This window comes from Diospyros lotus, chromosome 3 (genome assembly GCF_014633365.1).
Source record: "Diospyros lotus cultivar Yz01 chromosome 3, ASM1463336v1, whole genome shotgun sequence".
NCBI lineage: Eukaryota > Viridiplantae > Streptophyta > Magnoliopsida > Ericales > Ebenaceae > Diospyros > Diospyros lotus.
The window spans coordinates 34,178,670-34,194,616 of NC_068340.1; the positions used below are offsets into that span (position 1 = coordinate 34,178,670).

The following is a 15,947-nucleotide window of genomic DNA, read 5'->3' on the forward strand; positions in this document are numbered from 1 at the left end:
TTATTAAATTTATTAAATTAAGAGATGAATAATTTTAATTGAGCAATGCTATATTATTTTATATCATATTAACGAGTTAAGTCAAATTTGTAATTTTTTTTTGTTTATTTAGAATTTTATTGAGCTCAAATTTGAATTGAGTTAAAAATTGAGATTTGAATTTATTTATTTAAAAATTTGTTGAGTTTAAGCTCAACTCATTTATATTAAATAACTTTAAATGATTTTTGAGTGAATTTCATAAGAATCTTCTCATAAGTTATAAATTTAAAGATTATTACAACTTTGTTTCAAGCTTTGTAGAATATATAAAATTAGTGTATTTCAATATATATTTAAATCTTGACCAATATGAATAATATGATATAAAATTATTAATTATAAAAAATACACATTATTTTAAAGATATTTTAAATAAATCTATAAAAATGTTAACAAAGCTTACAAATGAGTTTGTTCACAAGTTCAAATGAGTCAAAATATGTTAAATTTAAACTCAATTCGCTTATTAAATGAACTTAAAATTTAAATTAAAACTCTTTCATTTAACTATATAAATGAACTTAATGTGGTTAATAAAGCTAAATTTTGAGCCTTTTTGCAAATATCACAGGAGAGTTGGCTCAACAAATTTGGGATCTTTTGAATAATGTGGTCTATATTAAGATTTATTTCTTCATATTTGAGGGAAAATTTGGATGACTAGGAATATTGTTTCTTCCTCCTTTTGGTTTTAAAGAATTTTATCATAAATTTGTGTTATTACTTGACTTATTTTTGAAAAAAAAATTAAGTATTACATAATGGATTTTATTTTTAAAAATTTTATATCATATTTTTAATTATTATCTACGAATAAAACTACTTTCAATCTGAATTACACTTTACACTTACGATACGTTTGATGGGGTGAAAAAATGAAGATGAAATTCATTTTCACCCAAATTCCAAAAAATTCTATTAAATATTTTTTTCTTTTTCAAAAAGTGAAAATTTTCCTTGAAATCAAAGAATTGCAATTCCTAAGGGATGGGGTGAGAATTGAAATTCCATCCCATTTTTCACCCTCTAATCAAACACACCCTTATTTTTTTACAATTTGGGGTATGAAATAGAAAATATTTTCTAATAGAACATTTTTCTCACTTGAAGTCTTGAAGAGAGTAAGCTAATATAATTGCCATCCTTGTTTTCTGTGAAACAGATTACCTTAGAACAAGAGTTGTTTTCTTTCCACAACTTAACAAGAATTAAAAAAAATTCTACATTGAAATTTCAGATGAGAAGAATGGAAAAGAAAAGCTTGCCAGAACAAAAAGAAAAAAAAAAAAAATGCATGATGTTTCTGGAATCTTCCATAATATCGCCACCCCATTTGATGAGAATGACCACTGATGATGGATTGTGAACAAAATACAGACTAATTTACGCAAACCATAACCTAAATCTCACTCAACTACAGATGGTCTAACCTGCCGTCGTCCTCGTCAGTCCCGTCACCGGCATGCCTGCGTCCATGGTTTGGAAATAAGTCAGACGTTCTCAACAAAATGCAACAACAGTTGAAAGTCAAGAACATGGCAGTAGCTCCAAAGCAAAAAAAGACACTCATCCGAAGAGAGTAAATGATGCTAACATTACTCAAATTTTGTCACCTTTTGTTTTGACAAAACAAAATTAACTCTACACAAAAGCAGTGCCAATAAGCTTCCGATACTATGTCAATATCCGTATGGATTCTATCTATCTCGAGTAGCTCAGTTGTTGAGGTCTTGAGTTTGACCTCCTTGCCGTTGTCGGCCTGACTGGATTCTGTTGTGATTTTGTTCGGCATTTGAGCTTCTTGTGACACTTGTACGACAATATCGATCAAAAGCCTTGGTCTCACTAGGTGGGGTTGGTTACAAGAGTTGTGTATTTCTTATTTCTAATTATCAATGGACTGGACCTTACCCCATGTCAGGAAAACTAACAGATCACAGCACGTGAGAGAAACAGAGGACCATAAAAGCGGAACAGATCCAAATTGAGGCAAGAATAAGACAAAATTCTCCATGGAAGACCTGAAACAACCAAAGAAGAGCCCCAAATGCAGTTAGCACTTCTGTACACGTAAACAGACTAGCTGCACATAAGCCAAATGAGTGATGGGCCAGCAATGGGACTTCATCGATGGTGTTGTCAAGTTCCAAGTGAGCCTACTTACACAACCATGAAGGAAAACGCTTCAATACCATCTAAACTTTACACAAAGGTAGGGTGTTGGACAACTATCTTAGACCTGTTGTGGTTATATTTATACTAATGGAGCATGGAAAACCCATAATGAAGGAGATGATAGAGACTGCATTCCTGATCCGAGCCTCCTGAAGAACTGAATGACTTTCCTGCAATTTATGGCAGAGCACCACCAAATGAAATGTAGCTAATGGTCTGCAAAAGATCAGTGAAGCTTAGAATCCTGCTGCTAACGCACGAGGAAAAGATAAATAGCTCTGTTCCTGATGGCTTATTCCACTACGGTCGGACCCAACTGATGAACTGAACTACCGAGGTATTTAGAACCTCCATCTAAAATACTTCTAACCAACTAACTAGGCATCCCTTTAAGACAATCTAGCGTCACATGTTTGACAAATATACCTCCAATATAGATTCATAACTGCCCTCAGGGAGTAGTGAAGCTGAAGAAATGATCCACCATGAAGGCATCGCTTCTTGGTAGTCTCCTCCCAAGAAGAAGGTCCCTTAACATCACAGCCTGACCATTGCCAATTCTTGGCAATCTTAAACACTCCAGAAAAATTAGGGCTCAAAACTCTAACCTCTAACACAAAAACCTGTTCCATTACTCAATAGCCTGCCTTCAACATACCTCAGTCCATACTTGAAGCAACCCAGACAACTCCTGGACGTAAGGTGGAGAGAGTTCAGTGATGATGTATCAGCTAGCCATCTCTACTCCTCACGCCCATTAAACAATCTTCCTTCTAACACCATCATCTTTTGGTGATACAATGCTCTTCCTTCAAAGTAGACTGAATGATCAAAGGCTTCCACCTTAATTTGTTTTCTTCTCTCATTGATCTCTCCAGCTTGGTGGGCATTTCTATGTACTAAGTTAGGGGAACAAAAAGATAGCTCAATTCATTATTCCGTATCACATTCTTCCACAGTGGGCCTCCAACAAATCTCCATAGATCATTAAGGTTGCAATGATAAATTTCCAGAGATCACATGAAACAGTTTAAAAGAACCTCCATTTCATGAAACTCAAAGAGCCACAACTTCCACAGCAACTCCATCTTTATAACCCAGTGCAAGAAAAGGTGTGCATTGCCTGTAAACTTTCTCATGCTTCTTTGACACCAAATGCAATTTGAAGTGCATGGAGAATACTGACAATATTATAAATAAAGGGTGAACAGGATCAAGGCAAAACTGACATATCCCCCAAGACATTTCATTACTTACCAAGATTGTATCCCAAAGGCCAGGCTTCTAAAATAGACCAAAAAAGCCCAGGTCCAGCTACTTAAAAAGCAACAGATTGCCTAAATATGAGCAATATGATCCCACTAGTGTCTGCTTTTGATCCCCAAAACAATTTCAGAACACTAGCTTGTAGCTATGGAGTTTTGGAGTTTTCAGCTTTGCTTATGGACAAAAGAGATAAAGTTCAACAATTATGCTACATTTTCCTGTAAGAAGTCACTTCATCACCTAAAAACAATGCATCAACTCAACTAGTTCTTCCTCAACCAAAAGTCCCCAAACATATGTAAAGGGTAACAGATATAGCGAGCCAAATATAACAAAATTTCATCTTCAACAGCACAGGAAATATGATTTCCATCCTATCCTCTCCCAACAGTCAGAGAAGGCATAGGTCTCAAAACCAACAAAACAAAGCAGACTGGTTAGCTGTCACTATAATGAGATTTATTCTTCTCACCAGAACCTTCAACAGCGAATAATGAGTTCTCTAAGGGAACGTGGAATTGGGACTGCAGTTTATCCATGAATAGAGGGTAGAAAAGAGCAATTAAATCCAATAATCCTAATGCTTCAAGCAGTATTGGAATTGACTAGTGCTTAATGGGAAGATAGTATAAAATAATAAGTTTCAGTTGGAGGAAGATGTGTTATTGCTTTCTTCACTCCAAAATCCAAATATCAAATATCTACATACAATATACAATATGGAAAATAAAAAGCAGGCCTATGTTTCTGTGCTTGCGACACATGGCCTACTCAAACTTGTATTTTTCTTTTTTCTCTCAAAAAATATATTACTTTTTATTCACTCGCTCCCCTAATTTCTTTTCTTTTGAGCATCTTACATATTATTATTAGTTACTTTATTAATTACTAAATATTCTTACCAAAGGATAAAGCTTAAATGGACCATACAACAACAACAACATATCTAGCCTTTATCCCACTATGTGAGGTCGGCTACATGAATGGTCCATTTAAATGGACCATGAAGAAACAAATACAACAATAAAAATCACAAGTTTTAATCCCACTAGACAAGGTACACTACACGAATTCTAGACCTTCATAGATCTCAATTATTAGCCATATCCTACATGTCATGCCTAAGAGTTTCCTGCAAAGTTTTCTTTAGTCTTCTTCTCCGTTCTTTCCTACAAATTTCCCTCATTTCATTCACTTGCCTCACAATCGCTTCTATTGATCTCCTCACATATTTAAACCATCTTAGTCATATATCCAATGAAGAAACAAATAAAGAAACACAAATACAGTACAAAATAGTAAAACCAAACAAGACACACAACCTTAGTTGTGTTTGACATATGGACAGCACAAATTTTAATCCTTCTGTTTTCCTCTCTTTATCTATTCAGTCTCTGGGTCCTTTATATATAGTATTGCGAAGACAATAATTTGAACGAAATGCTTTGACTTCAACATAAGTTATATAGATCACTTTCAATGGGTTTCTCTAGTCTCTCTTTCTCTTGATTTTCTAAGAAGGTGAATCATTATTCATTACTAGGCATATAGCCTTTGAGATTGAGTTTGAGCAAGACACACCAAACTCAACAACAATAACAAAAATCACAAGCCTCAATCCCACTGGTGGGGTCCACACCAAACTCAATGTGAGGAATAGAAAATTGTATCTATGATTTGCTACAAGTTGTATAAATCCCCAACTAGGATATTCAAATTAACAATTGGAATACAAGATAAGATAATAAAAACTGCAGCATATGATGGCATAATATGCATGTAGAGCATTGTTAATATAAAGAATGTATTAAGTTAATAATTGAGAACACAAAGTATTTAATCAATATTTAACAAAGATTACAAATATATGACTAGACAAACGGCACGTTCAGTGAAAATGCATAGAAAATTAAAGATTATAATTGAAGTCATTAGTTTTTTATACAATATTTACAGGAAATACTAAAAAGTTTAAGAAAAAATCATGCATTGGCTTTTCTTATTATGTTTATGGCATATGTCAGTCTTGCTTTTATTTTTTCTCTATTTTCTCAATTTTCTGGTTCTTAATTTGATGAAATTCTCCCCATGTTTGTAATAATTTTTGAAGGAATGTAACCTATTACTAAAACAATTGCTAATCTTTAAATCGCTCCACATTGATATCTCTAATTTAATAGGGATCTTATTATTCAGGGTTTGGCCTTTTACGACAGTTCTCTTTATATATATATGTATATATATATATATATATAACAACAACAACATATCCAGCCTTTATCCTACTATGTGGGGTTGGCTACATGAATTCTAGACTTCCATGTATTTTTGTCTTTTGTCATATATAGCATATTGTTGGTTATCAAAAAAATAGGGATCTTAAGAGCCAAAACAAATAACTATCTTCTTAAATATGAAGGAAACAATTGCTTACATTTTGTAAAATCACTCTAGAGAGTTGAAAATATAACTGAAAACAACTATAAATCAATACAAAAGACCATTAATCTAAATAAATTAAACATTTCCAAGCAATGCATGGGCCTAAAACTAGCATATGTGTATGAACAAGCACACTAGGAAACAAATAAAAGGTTGGTCCAAAATAGTAATATCTTTTTCTAGTGATTGGCAATCTTTTTCTCCCAGATTTACTTCAGTTGGCAATAATATGGAAACTAAACGGAAATTTCATTAGAGAAACAAACCTCCAAGAACTGGTTAGATTCCAAGATTTCCTATCCAACTGAAGGTTTTCAAGAGCAGCCGAAGCATGGATTAAATCGTCTGGAAGTTCATTGCTGTCATGTCTCCAACTGTATTCATCTTTCCTGTAGGCAGACATGGAGGACCTTCCTCTTCTATCTGAAATCACAAGACATTATTTTATACTGGAAGCCAATATATATTGAATAGAAAATGCCAAAAGGTTTGACTACTTACCAGCTTGAGAAGCAGGAAGTGGCCTAAATGAACAAAAATTTAAGCATGCCAATTAAAAGGATGACCAAGAAATTAAATAGAAAAAAAGGGGCAAGAGAAAAAAAGAAAAAAAATTAAGAACTAAGTTCCGTAACCACCTTCCAAGTGGAGGTAAGCCACCAGCAACAGATGATGAAGAAGGTCTTCTAACGTGCCGCGGTTCTAAATTGGACAAATGTTCATTTTCTAGGGTGGTTAATCTCCTTCCAGTACCCCTTGTTTGGGGCAAATTCTGTAAAACCATAACTACTTATCAAAGGCAAATATAGGTTCAGGCCTGTGATTGAAAAGTTAAACACAACATCAGAAACAAAATATCATGTTAATCATGGGCTCATAAATCAGAGTGAATCCAGCCCACTTAAGTGAGCTAATAAATATTAGGAAGAATATTTACATCAAGTGAGAAACTAGAAAAACCATTTCATAATCATCCAGAGAATGCACCATATAGCAACTACTTGGCACATAATTTTCTTTGTTCCTTCTACATCAACTAAAATTAGGACAAGATGTAATGACCAGGCATGAGTGAATAAAGAAAATCATGGAAAACAAGTGGCTCCGTGATTTATCTATTTGTAGATATTAGAAACAAACATATACAGATCCCATCAGTAAAGAGTCTGCCAGAAAACAACAAAGAACTTAGAGGATTAACTAGTATGGACCAGACTATTTACAGATGCCTGTCATGTAACCGGGTAAAAGGCAGGAAAGCCAATAGGCAGGAAGGGGCAATATGAATTGAATCGGGGGACTTATTGTAATAAGGGAAAAAGAGACAGTTATGTAGTAGTGTGTAGAAGGTGTATAATTTGAATCTTGGCACCAATCCTCTCACATCAGTATATATAAGCCGAACCCCTCGGTTAATTGAGGCATTGGTGAATACAATTGAATCATTCCTACCTCTCTTGTTCTCGCTCTCTCTATTCTCTATGTTCTTCCCTCTCTATTTCTTCTCTTCTCTCTGAGAATTATCAATTCTCCATTGATCAAGGGAGAATTCCCTTATCAGATTCTGACAATGTCAAACAAACTCAAACACTAAAGTGTCTACTACATCTTTTCAGCATTTTTAGGCCAACATTACACTATGGAAAACAAACTTTCTTCAATATGTTACACAATCTTCCAACATTTTATGTAGGTTGTATCTCCTGCCAAGAAGAGTCCTATCAAATATTTTTCTTTCATTCACCCTTTGTTTTCTCAGCCCCTATTCAGAAGTAAACCAGATCAGGAGCACTTTACAGCAGTAAAAAATTGAATATGCAGCACTATTCTGTCATGAACCTAGGGTTTAGCCTAGGGTTGGAATGACAATCAGAAGGAGCTGATGAATAGAATAAGAACAAAATATTTGAGAGGAAGAAATGGACAGAAATGGGGAAAGAATGTAGAGAGAAATGAGGGAGGGAAGTAGAGAGAAAATGAGAGGGAGATTGTAGAGAGAGAATCAGATTTCAATTATCAATTCAAGCCTCCTCATCTCCTCTTACAATGGCCTTTTTATAGGCATAAGTAGCCCCTTAACTAATTTCTAACAGCACCCATGTGCTCCTAAAAAACAACCAAATATCTCCTAACAAACTAATATAAACCTATTACAATACTACCCCTTTATTATATCTCTATCTCAATATTACCCTTCTAATCCTCCTAGGGACATGACAATTTCCCCCCCTTGAAATATTTCTTGTCCCCAAGAAACTTATTACCGCCTAACCGTTACTTCTTTATCCAATGCCCATCCTCACTCAATGGTTTCTTCTTCGCTTTTCCTTCTTCTTATCTTGTTTTTCACTTTTCTTTTGCCTTTTCTTTTTTTCTCCTTAGCAGCAACAACATTATGGCTTGTTGCCACACCAATGGAAACATGAATGAGCAAAACATCAAGGGCCTCGGTCCCTTCAACAAAGAAGTCCTTCCTTTTCTTCCTTTCATCTTGTTTTGCTTTATCCTTCTGCATCCTCCATTGCTCTAGATGCGCCGTCAATCCTACAACCCCATCCTCCAACTCTTTGGGTTGCAATGTTAACTTTGCTTTGTCTTGCGTGCCCGTGCCAATGACATACATGCGGGATGTTCCAAGCAAGGTGCCTGATGCAATCCTTTGTTCCTTCTCTTTAGACTCATTCTCAAACTTCTCTCCCCATGTTTGATTCTTCCGGCTACACTGCTGCTTATCCTTGTTGCTGTCCACTGAAAATGCGGCCTTCTTTGGCTGCCATTGAAGCTCCATTCCAACTGAAAATGAGACATTCATCTGCTGCAATTGAGGCTCCAATGGTCTTCTACGTGCACTGCTTCCCAAGGCTTCACGAGCAGGACATCACATTGAAAATGCAGCATCCTTCGACTGCAATTGAGACCCCATGGCCGACATCTCATGAACATGACACTTGGAAGACCAAGGGATAGGGGTTCTATACATACCGCTCTTCTTCAAACAAGCTAACCAAAATTCAAAGTCGAAATTAACCCTTGTTTCCCTTTGCTCACAGCCTTAAGCACCAACAATAACGAGCATCCACTTCTCACATAGAATCTGCGCCTTACGGCTAATGAAGGCCACCTCCCCCACTACTTCAAGAAGTCGCCCAGACTTAATCCGCCTCAAACGGAACTCGCCAAGAGCTGGGTCTACCTTGCCTTCAATTCTGCACTCAATTAAATCAAGCAGAAGGAGTTGGCGGCCAAGACTCTACTCGATTAACTCAGTTGGAAATTTCTTTGGATTGAATCGCACTGGTCGATGTTTAGCAATTGTTCCTTAGGTTCGATCAGACTTGTGCTCTCTAATGGAAAGCTTCGCACCCAATCAGTCGGCAAATTTTGCTTAGCCTCTCGTCTCCTTCCTCCGGTTTTGCTCTACCTGCGGTCACCTCCAGTCGCGAATCTCTTGCCAATGATAACCCAACCAGTGATGCATCAACGCTTCCTTCCTCAGGTTCTGCCCAATCACCGACCAAACCACGATCACCCGAAACCCGCTGCACAACCGTGATAGCTTGGAACTCCTGTGCCAGTCGCGACCTCTTGGCCGTTCACGTCAACCTCTGGCCACCCACTCCAGTCGTCCGACTAACTCGTGTCACCCACTTTAGTCACGACCTTCTGGGCCGAGGACCACTAGCAGATGGTAGCTCCTTGAATTCGCTTGGGTTGCCGAGAATTGTGGCTGTATCTCACCTTTGGCTATTGCTTCCAGAATTCAAGCGCTCAGCCTGATTCGTTCCTGGACGGTTAGGACTACCAATTCTGTTGAATTCACCGGATCACTAAAATCGCCTCAAGCCCCGCTGCCTCAATCACGTAACTCCTTGAGGGGTCGGATGTTGCTTCCCTCCTAGATCGCTGACAATCGCGGCCCATATCGTCGGAATTGCTTCACCTTTCCCTTTTGAACCGTCTCACCAGATTTCATCACCGAGAGTCCTTCGTTGGAAATTACCTGCGTCCAAAAGCAGTAACCCCGTCCCAATCAAAATTTGTCTGGCTAGCTCGTTGCCGAGATCCACCTTACCACAATCGCCAAGGGAAACCGCTCACCTCACAGTAGTCGCCTTAACTAGAATCAAATCCACAACCAAGGATTGATTGCTTTGATACCATTTGTCATGGACCTAGGGTTTAGCCTAGGGTTGGAATGACAATCGGAAGGAGCTGATGAATAGAAAAACAACAACAACAACATATACAGCCTTTATCGCACTATGTGGGGTCGGCTACATGAGTTCTAAACTTCCATGTATTTCTATCTTTTGTCATATCTTCATTGAGATCCATACACTTCATATCAAACTTTAATGTCTCCCTCAAAGTTTTCTTAGGTCTGCCTCTATCTCTTTTTTTGATTAATTGTTCCATTTCATCAACTCTCCTTACAGGAGCGTCTCTTGGTCTCCTTCTCACATGACCAAACCATCTTAGTCTAGTCTCCCTCATCTTCTCCTCTATTGGCACTACTCTTATCTTATTATGAATAACTTCATTTCTAATTTTATCTTTTCTTGTATGGCCGCACATCCATCTTAACATCCTCATCTCCGCTACACTCGTCTTTTGCTCATGTTGGTATTTGACTACCCAACATTCTGAGCTGTACAACAAAACTGGTCTTATAGCTGTCCTATAGAATTTTCCTTTCAATTTTAATGGGATTTTACCATCACATAACAGCCCCGATGCATTTCTCCATTTTAGCCAACCTGCCTTAATTCTATGTGTGACATCCTCGTGAATTTCTCCATCTTTTTGAATCACTGATCCCAAATATCGAAAATGGTCTTTTCTTTGTAAGATTTGGTCTTCCAATTTTATTATAACATCCTCCACTCTTGCATTCTTACTAAATTTACATTTCATATATTCTGTTTTCTTTCTGCTTAATTTAAATCCCTTAGATTCTAAATTGTTTCTCCAAAACTCAAGCTTAGTGTTCACTCCTTCTTTTGTTTCATCCACCAACACTATGTCGTCTGCAAATAGCATACACCATGGCACCTCTGTCTGAATATCTTTAGTGAGTTCATCCATTACTAAAGCAAATAAGTATGGACTTAGTGCAGAACCTTGATGCAATCCTATTGTAATTTTAAACGGTTCAGTATCCCCTCTGCATGTTCTGACCCTTGTCTCTGCACCATGATATATGTCCTTAAGGGCTTGTATATAGGCTATTTGGACTCATTTCTTCTCTAAAACCCTCCATAATACTTCTCTAGGGACCCTATCATAGGCATTTTCTAGATCTATAAACACCATATGTAGGTCCTTCTGATGATCCCGATACCTTTCCATTAGGCGGCTCAGTAGGTATATAGCTTCCATTGTTGACCTATCGGGAATGAAAACAAATCGATTTTCTGAGACCCCTGTTTCTTTTCTGAGCCTCTGCTCTATTACTCTCTCCCAGAGTTTCATGGTATGGCTTATTAACTTAATTCCTCTGTAATTTTCACAATTTTGAACATCTCCTTTGTTCTTATATATAAGGACCAAAGTACTCTTCCTCCACTCATCTGGCATATTTTTTGATTTAAGAATCGCGTTAAATAATTTCGTTAGCCAGGAGATACCCTCTTCTCCCATGCATTTCCATGCTTCTATTGGTATATTATTCGGTCCCACCGCCTTATGATTTTTCATCTTTTTTAATACTTGCCTTATTTCATTTGGACTTATGCGTCGATAAAATGTATAGCTTACGTTCCCTTCGGAGTTACTAAGATGTCCCAACCTAACTCTTGTGTTGTCATCATCATTGAATAATTTTGTGAAATACTTATTCCATCTCTCCTTAATCGCTCCCTCATTCACTAATACATTTTGATTTTCATCTTTTATGCATTTCACTTGATTTAAATCCCTTATTTTTCTTTCTCTTGCTTTACCTAATTTATATATATCCCTTTCTCCATCTTTTGTATCAAGTCGTTTATATAGATTCTCGTATGCTTTTGACCTTGCTTCACTAACAGATTTGTTTTGCTGCCTTTTTTGATTCTTTATAATTTTTTTGATTTTCTTCATTGTTGCACTGATATGCAGCCTTATAGCAATTTTTCTTATTTTTAATTTTCAATTGCACTTCTTCATTCCACCACCAAGACTCCTTAAGGTTAGGGGCTCTACCATTTGTCTCTCCAAGCACTACCTTTGCTGTGTTTCTCAGGACATTAGCCATTTCTCTCCACATTTGATTTGTCTGTCCTTCTCCATTCCGTTCTCTTCTACCCCTTAATTTTTCTTTGAAGATTAGTTGTTTCTCTCCTTTTAAATCCCACTACCTGATTCTTGGATTTTGTTTTATGTGATTTTTTCTCTTCCAATTTCTTACTTAGACGTCAAGTACTAGAAGTCTATGTTGAGTAGTCAAACACTCTCCCGGTATCACCTTACAATCCCTACAACATACCCGGTCCTCTTGTCTCATGAGGAAGTAATCTATTTGGGTGTTTGATGTGACATTTTTATATGTGATTAAGTGTTCGTCCCGTTTTTTGAACCTAGTATTAGTTATGATGAGCCCATATGCCATTGCAAAATCTAGAATAGACTTACCCTCATTATTAATTTTCCCGAATCCATATTCTCCATGTACCTCTCTATAGCCGTTTCCGTCTCTACCCACGTGACCATTTAAGTCACCTCCTATAATCACTTTCTCTCCTCTTGGTATCATTTGTATGAGTCCCTCTAGGTCCTCCCAGAATTTTGCTTTTATCTCCTCACCTAACCCCCTTTGTGATACATATGTACTAAAGATATTCATAGTCATTCTTCCTAGAATAACCTTCACCATAATAATCCTATTCCCCTATTCTCTTTACATCCACTACCTCATCTACTAAGCTTTTATCCATAATGATCCCCACTCCATTTTTTGCTCGATCATTTCCTGTGTACCATATTTTATATCCATTTTCTGACAAAGTTTTTGCTTTTTTCCCTACCCATCTCGTCTCTTGAAGGCACATAATATTAATCTTTCTCCTAATCATCACATCTACCACTTCCATAGATTTGCCTGTTAATGTTCCTATGTTCCATGACCCAATCCTTAATCTATGATTTTGTTTTTGGCTTTGACTTTGAATTTGATTTTGTTTTTGGTTTTGGTTTTGGTTTTGATTTTGTTTTTAGTTTTGATTTTGAGAGCTGATGAATAGAATAAGAACAAAATATTTGAGAGGAAGAAATGGACAGAAATGGGGAAAGAATGTAGAGAGAAATGAGGGAGGGAAGTAGAGAGAAAATGAGAAGGAGATTGTAGAGAGAGAATCAGATTTCAATTATCAATTCAAGCCTCCTCATCTCCTCTTACAATGGCCTTTTTATAGGCATAGGTAGCCCCTTAACTAATTTCTAACAGCACCCATGTGCTCTTAACAAACAACCAAATATCTCATAACAAACTAATATAAGCCTATTACAATACTACCCCTTTATTATATCTCTATCTCAATATTACCCTTCGAATCCTCCTAGGGACATGACATATTCCTTACTTTCACCAAGTATTTACTTTTACTTTCTGTAGCTATCTATTCTAAGAACTACATCACAAAAAATTCCATACTCAATATTTTCAGATGAGTAAAAAGGAAAATATGTTTTCAAACATAATGTCCAGAAATCTTATAGTGCTGATAACATTCTGTAATAAATGAGAAAAAGAATGGGTGGTTTAGCTACAGAGTTGGACAGAAGCTTGAGAATAAAGAATGTCTAATACAAATAAGGCATGGGGCAGTTGCGGAGTGTAACTTCAGCAAAAGTTAAAATACAAGTTGGGTAGTAATGAAGCTGAAAAGCTATCATATACCAAAGAGCGAACAATTTCAACAGATGACATCGACTAAATTAGAAGATGAGATGACCAAAACAATGTACTTAGTTCATTAACATAGAGAAAACTCTATACAGACTGAGGAGTTTTTTTTAATAAAATATAACAAACCTCATACTTCAAGAATCCTTCAAAAACATCCAAAAGCAAAGGACCACTATCTCCATTCCTGTTCAGGTCATACCCATTGTTGCTACTAAATTCCTTTAACTCAGCTTTCCATAAATCCTTTTGCTGTAATATTTAAAAGAATACTAATCCAATATTAGAAATATTAATTGGTGAATAAAAGATGAAATGAACAACATTATGCAAAAAAATTGGCAATATTGTCAAAAGTATGAGAATACCAAATTAGATTCTGGCAAATAAACTTTCAGTGTGTGGCTCAGTTGTGCCCAATCTAAGTATTCACACACCAATGCAGTTAACAGTCTTCCTGCATTTAGCACATAAAGTGCAGGATAAGAAAGTTGTAAATCCAAATGTGGATATGAATAAGCATTGCCAACAATTTTTTATCTATGTTCAAATATAAAAGTAAAATAAGCCAGTATGCTCACAATACCAAAATGACCTTTCCAGAAAAGTATCATACAGCTCTGTTTTTACCCATTTAGGTATAGCAGTAGTTGAAATTTTATCAACAAACACATATGACCCTTTAATGGGGAGAGAAAGGTTCAAATAAGTAGTTAATGATAGTCCCCTTCTCTATTTTCATTTAAAGGATATCTTGTCCGTGTTAATTAAGCACTGGTTTCTGTTTGTTTTATTTGTTTTACCTTTTGATTTTGGTATAGTCTAGGGCCCTAGGGGGTTAGTTTAAAAGATCCAGTTGTGAGTCAGGACTGATCGTACAGACAACCAAAGGAATCTATTTAGCACTTCCTGACAAGATATACATGTCAAATACGAGCTAGCCCCAGGAAGGACATTATGCCAGCCATAAATATTGAATGTGTTAAGAATATTAAGAGATGAACACCGAACCGGATAACAAAGTAGACAAATTTTTAAAAGCATATGACATTTAAATTGTACAAATGCAAGAGAAATGTGGTTTTGAGAGTGTTACTCCTATAAAACTTTAGCAGACCAACATCTTGAAGTCTGAGAAAAAGAGAAGAAAGTAAAAAATTCAAAGAGCAACCAGAAGGAGAAGCATGAAGCTGTTTTGCACGGTCGTTGCAGCTTCCCAATAGTGCGGGAGGTAAACCTTCATCCTCTCCAGTTGCTCTATCTTCTTCTTCAATTGCCTCAAAAACAGTTGCTCTAAGCTCAGCCTGAAAACAAGAAAAAAAAAATAAACACACACACACACACACACACACACACACAAGCCAATTTCAATTAGACAAACTTTCCCAGAACAGAAATTGTTGACTGATGTTAAATGGATCGATTTTAAATCCTCATGTCAAGCTACTATGGTATGGACAATTATATGAAGGCATTTTTTAAAATTTTCTCCAAAACGCATTCCTTTGTCATTGAAACCAAAATAAATTGAACCCCAACGGTTCGCCATTTTCCCCTCAGGAACAAGTACAGCATCAAAAGTGCTATTAGCTATTCTTGCTACTCTCGACCAAGACCAAACCTTACCGAAGACAAAAAATTACACAAAGGTACATATTGGGCGCCACACTACCCACGGAAGCACGTATCAAAATTCGATTTATGAACTCTTTGACATTGCTAGTAGACGTACAGATAAATGCAAAAAACCAAAAAAACTGCTATTCAAGAGAGAGAGAGAGAGAGAGAGAGAGAGAGAGAGGGTGAGGGAATAATACTCGGATCTTGGAGAGAACGCCCTTCTTTTCTAAGGTTCGAGTGACCATCGTCTTGAGGTCCATCATCTCCCTCGTGTAATCGTCCATGCTCCTCTTCTTTGTGTTCGGCCTCTTTCTTACCTTTCTTTCTTTCTTACAGCTCGGCTGCTGGAAACAGATTGTGAGAAGCAAGCAGAGATCTGCGCTTCCGCTACCAGCAAAGAAAAGCAAAGCAAGCAGAGGGTGATTACATATAATAATAATAATAATAATGCTTCTTCTACAATTCTCGCCTAAATTCAACTTTAGGGTTCTTATTTTTCAGTAAACAAAATTGTTTTGAT

The 15,947-nt window shown here is 36.5% G+C and overlaps 1 protein-coding gene across 1 annotated transcript; it reads right to left on the reverse strand.

The window, feature by feature from the left end:
• Positions 1–1,154: 1,154 nt before the first annotated feature.
• On the reverse strand, positions 1,155–15,873 carry LOC127798209 (protein TONNEAU 1a-like). The gene is made up of 8 exons (XM_052331599.1): positions 15,625–15,873; positions 14,979–15,111; positions 14,176–14,264; positions 13,937–14,059; positions 6,564–6,697; positions 6,427–6,449; positions 6,192–6,348; positions 1,155–1,508 (listed from the first exon to the last, which is right to left on the reverse strand). Exons 1-8 carry the CDS (start codon positions 15,709–15,711, stop codon positions 1,457–1,459), a joined length of 798 nt encoding a protein of 265 aa, XP_052187559.1. The 5' UTR covers positions 15,712–15,873; the 3' UTR covers positions 1,155–1,456.
• Positions 15,874–15,947: the final 74 nt, after the last annotated feature.

What these genes read in the sequence shown, in the direction of transcription:
- LOC127798209 (XM_052331599.1), bottom strand. Translation starts at nt 15,711, where the DNA reads ATGGACGATTACACGAGGGAGATGATGGACCTCAAGACGATGGTCACT. An exon ending in GCGTTCTCTCCAAGATCCGA is followed by an intron (nt 15,112 to 15,624) that starts GTATTATTCCCT and finishes TCTTGTTTTCAG; the next exon opens with GCTGAGCTTAGAGCAACTGT. An exon ending in AAGGATTCTTGAAGTATGAG is followed by an intron (nt 6,698 to 13,936) that starts GTTTGTTATATT and finishes ATGGTTTTACAG; the next exon opens with AATTTGCCCCAAACAAGGGG.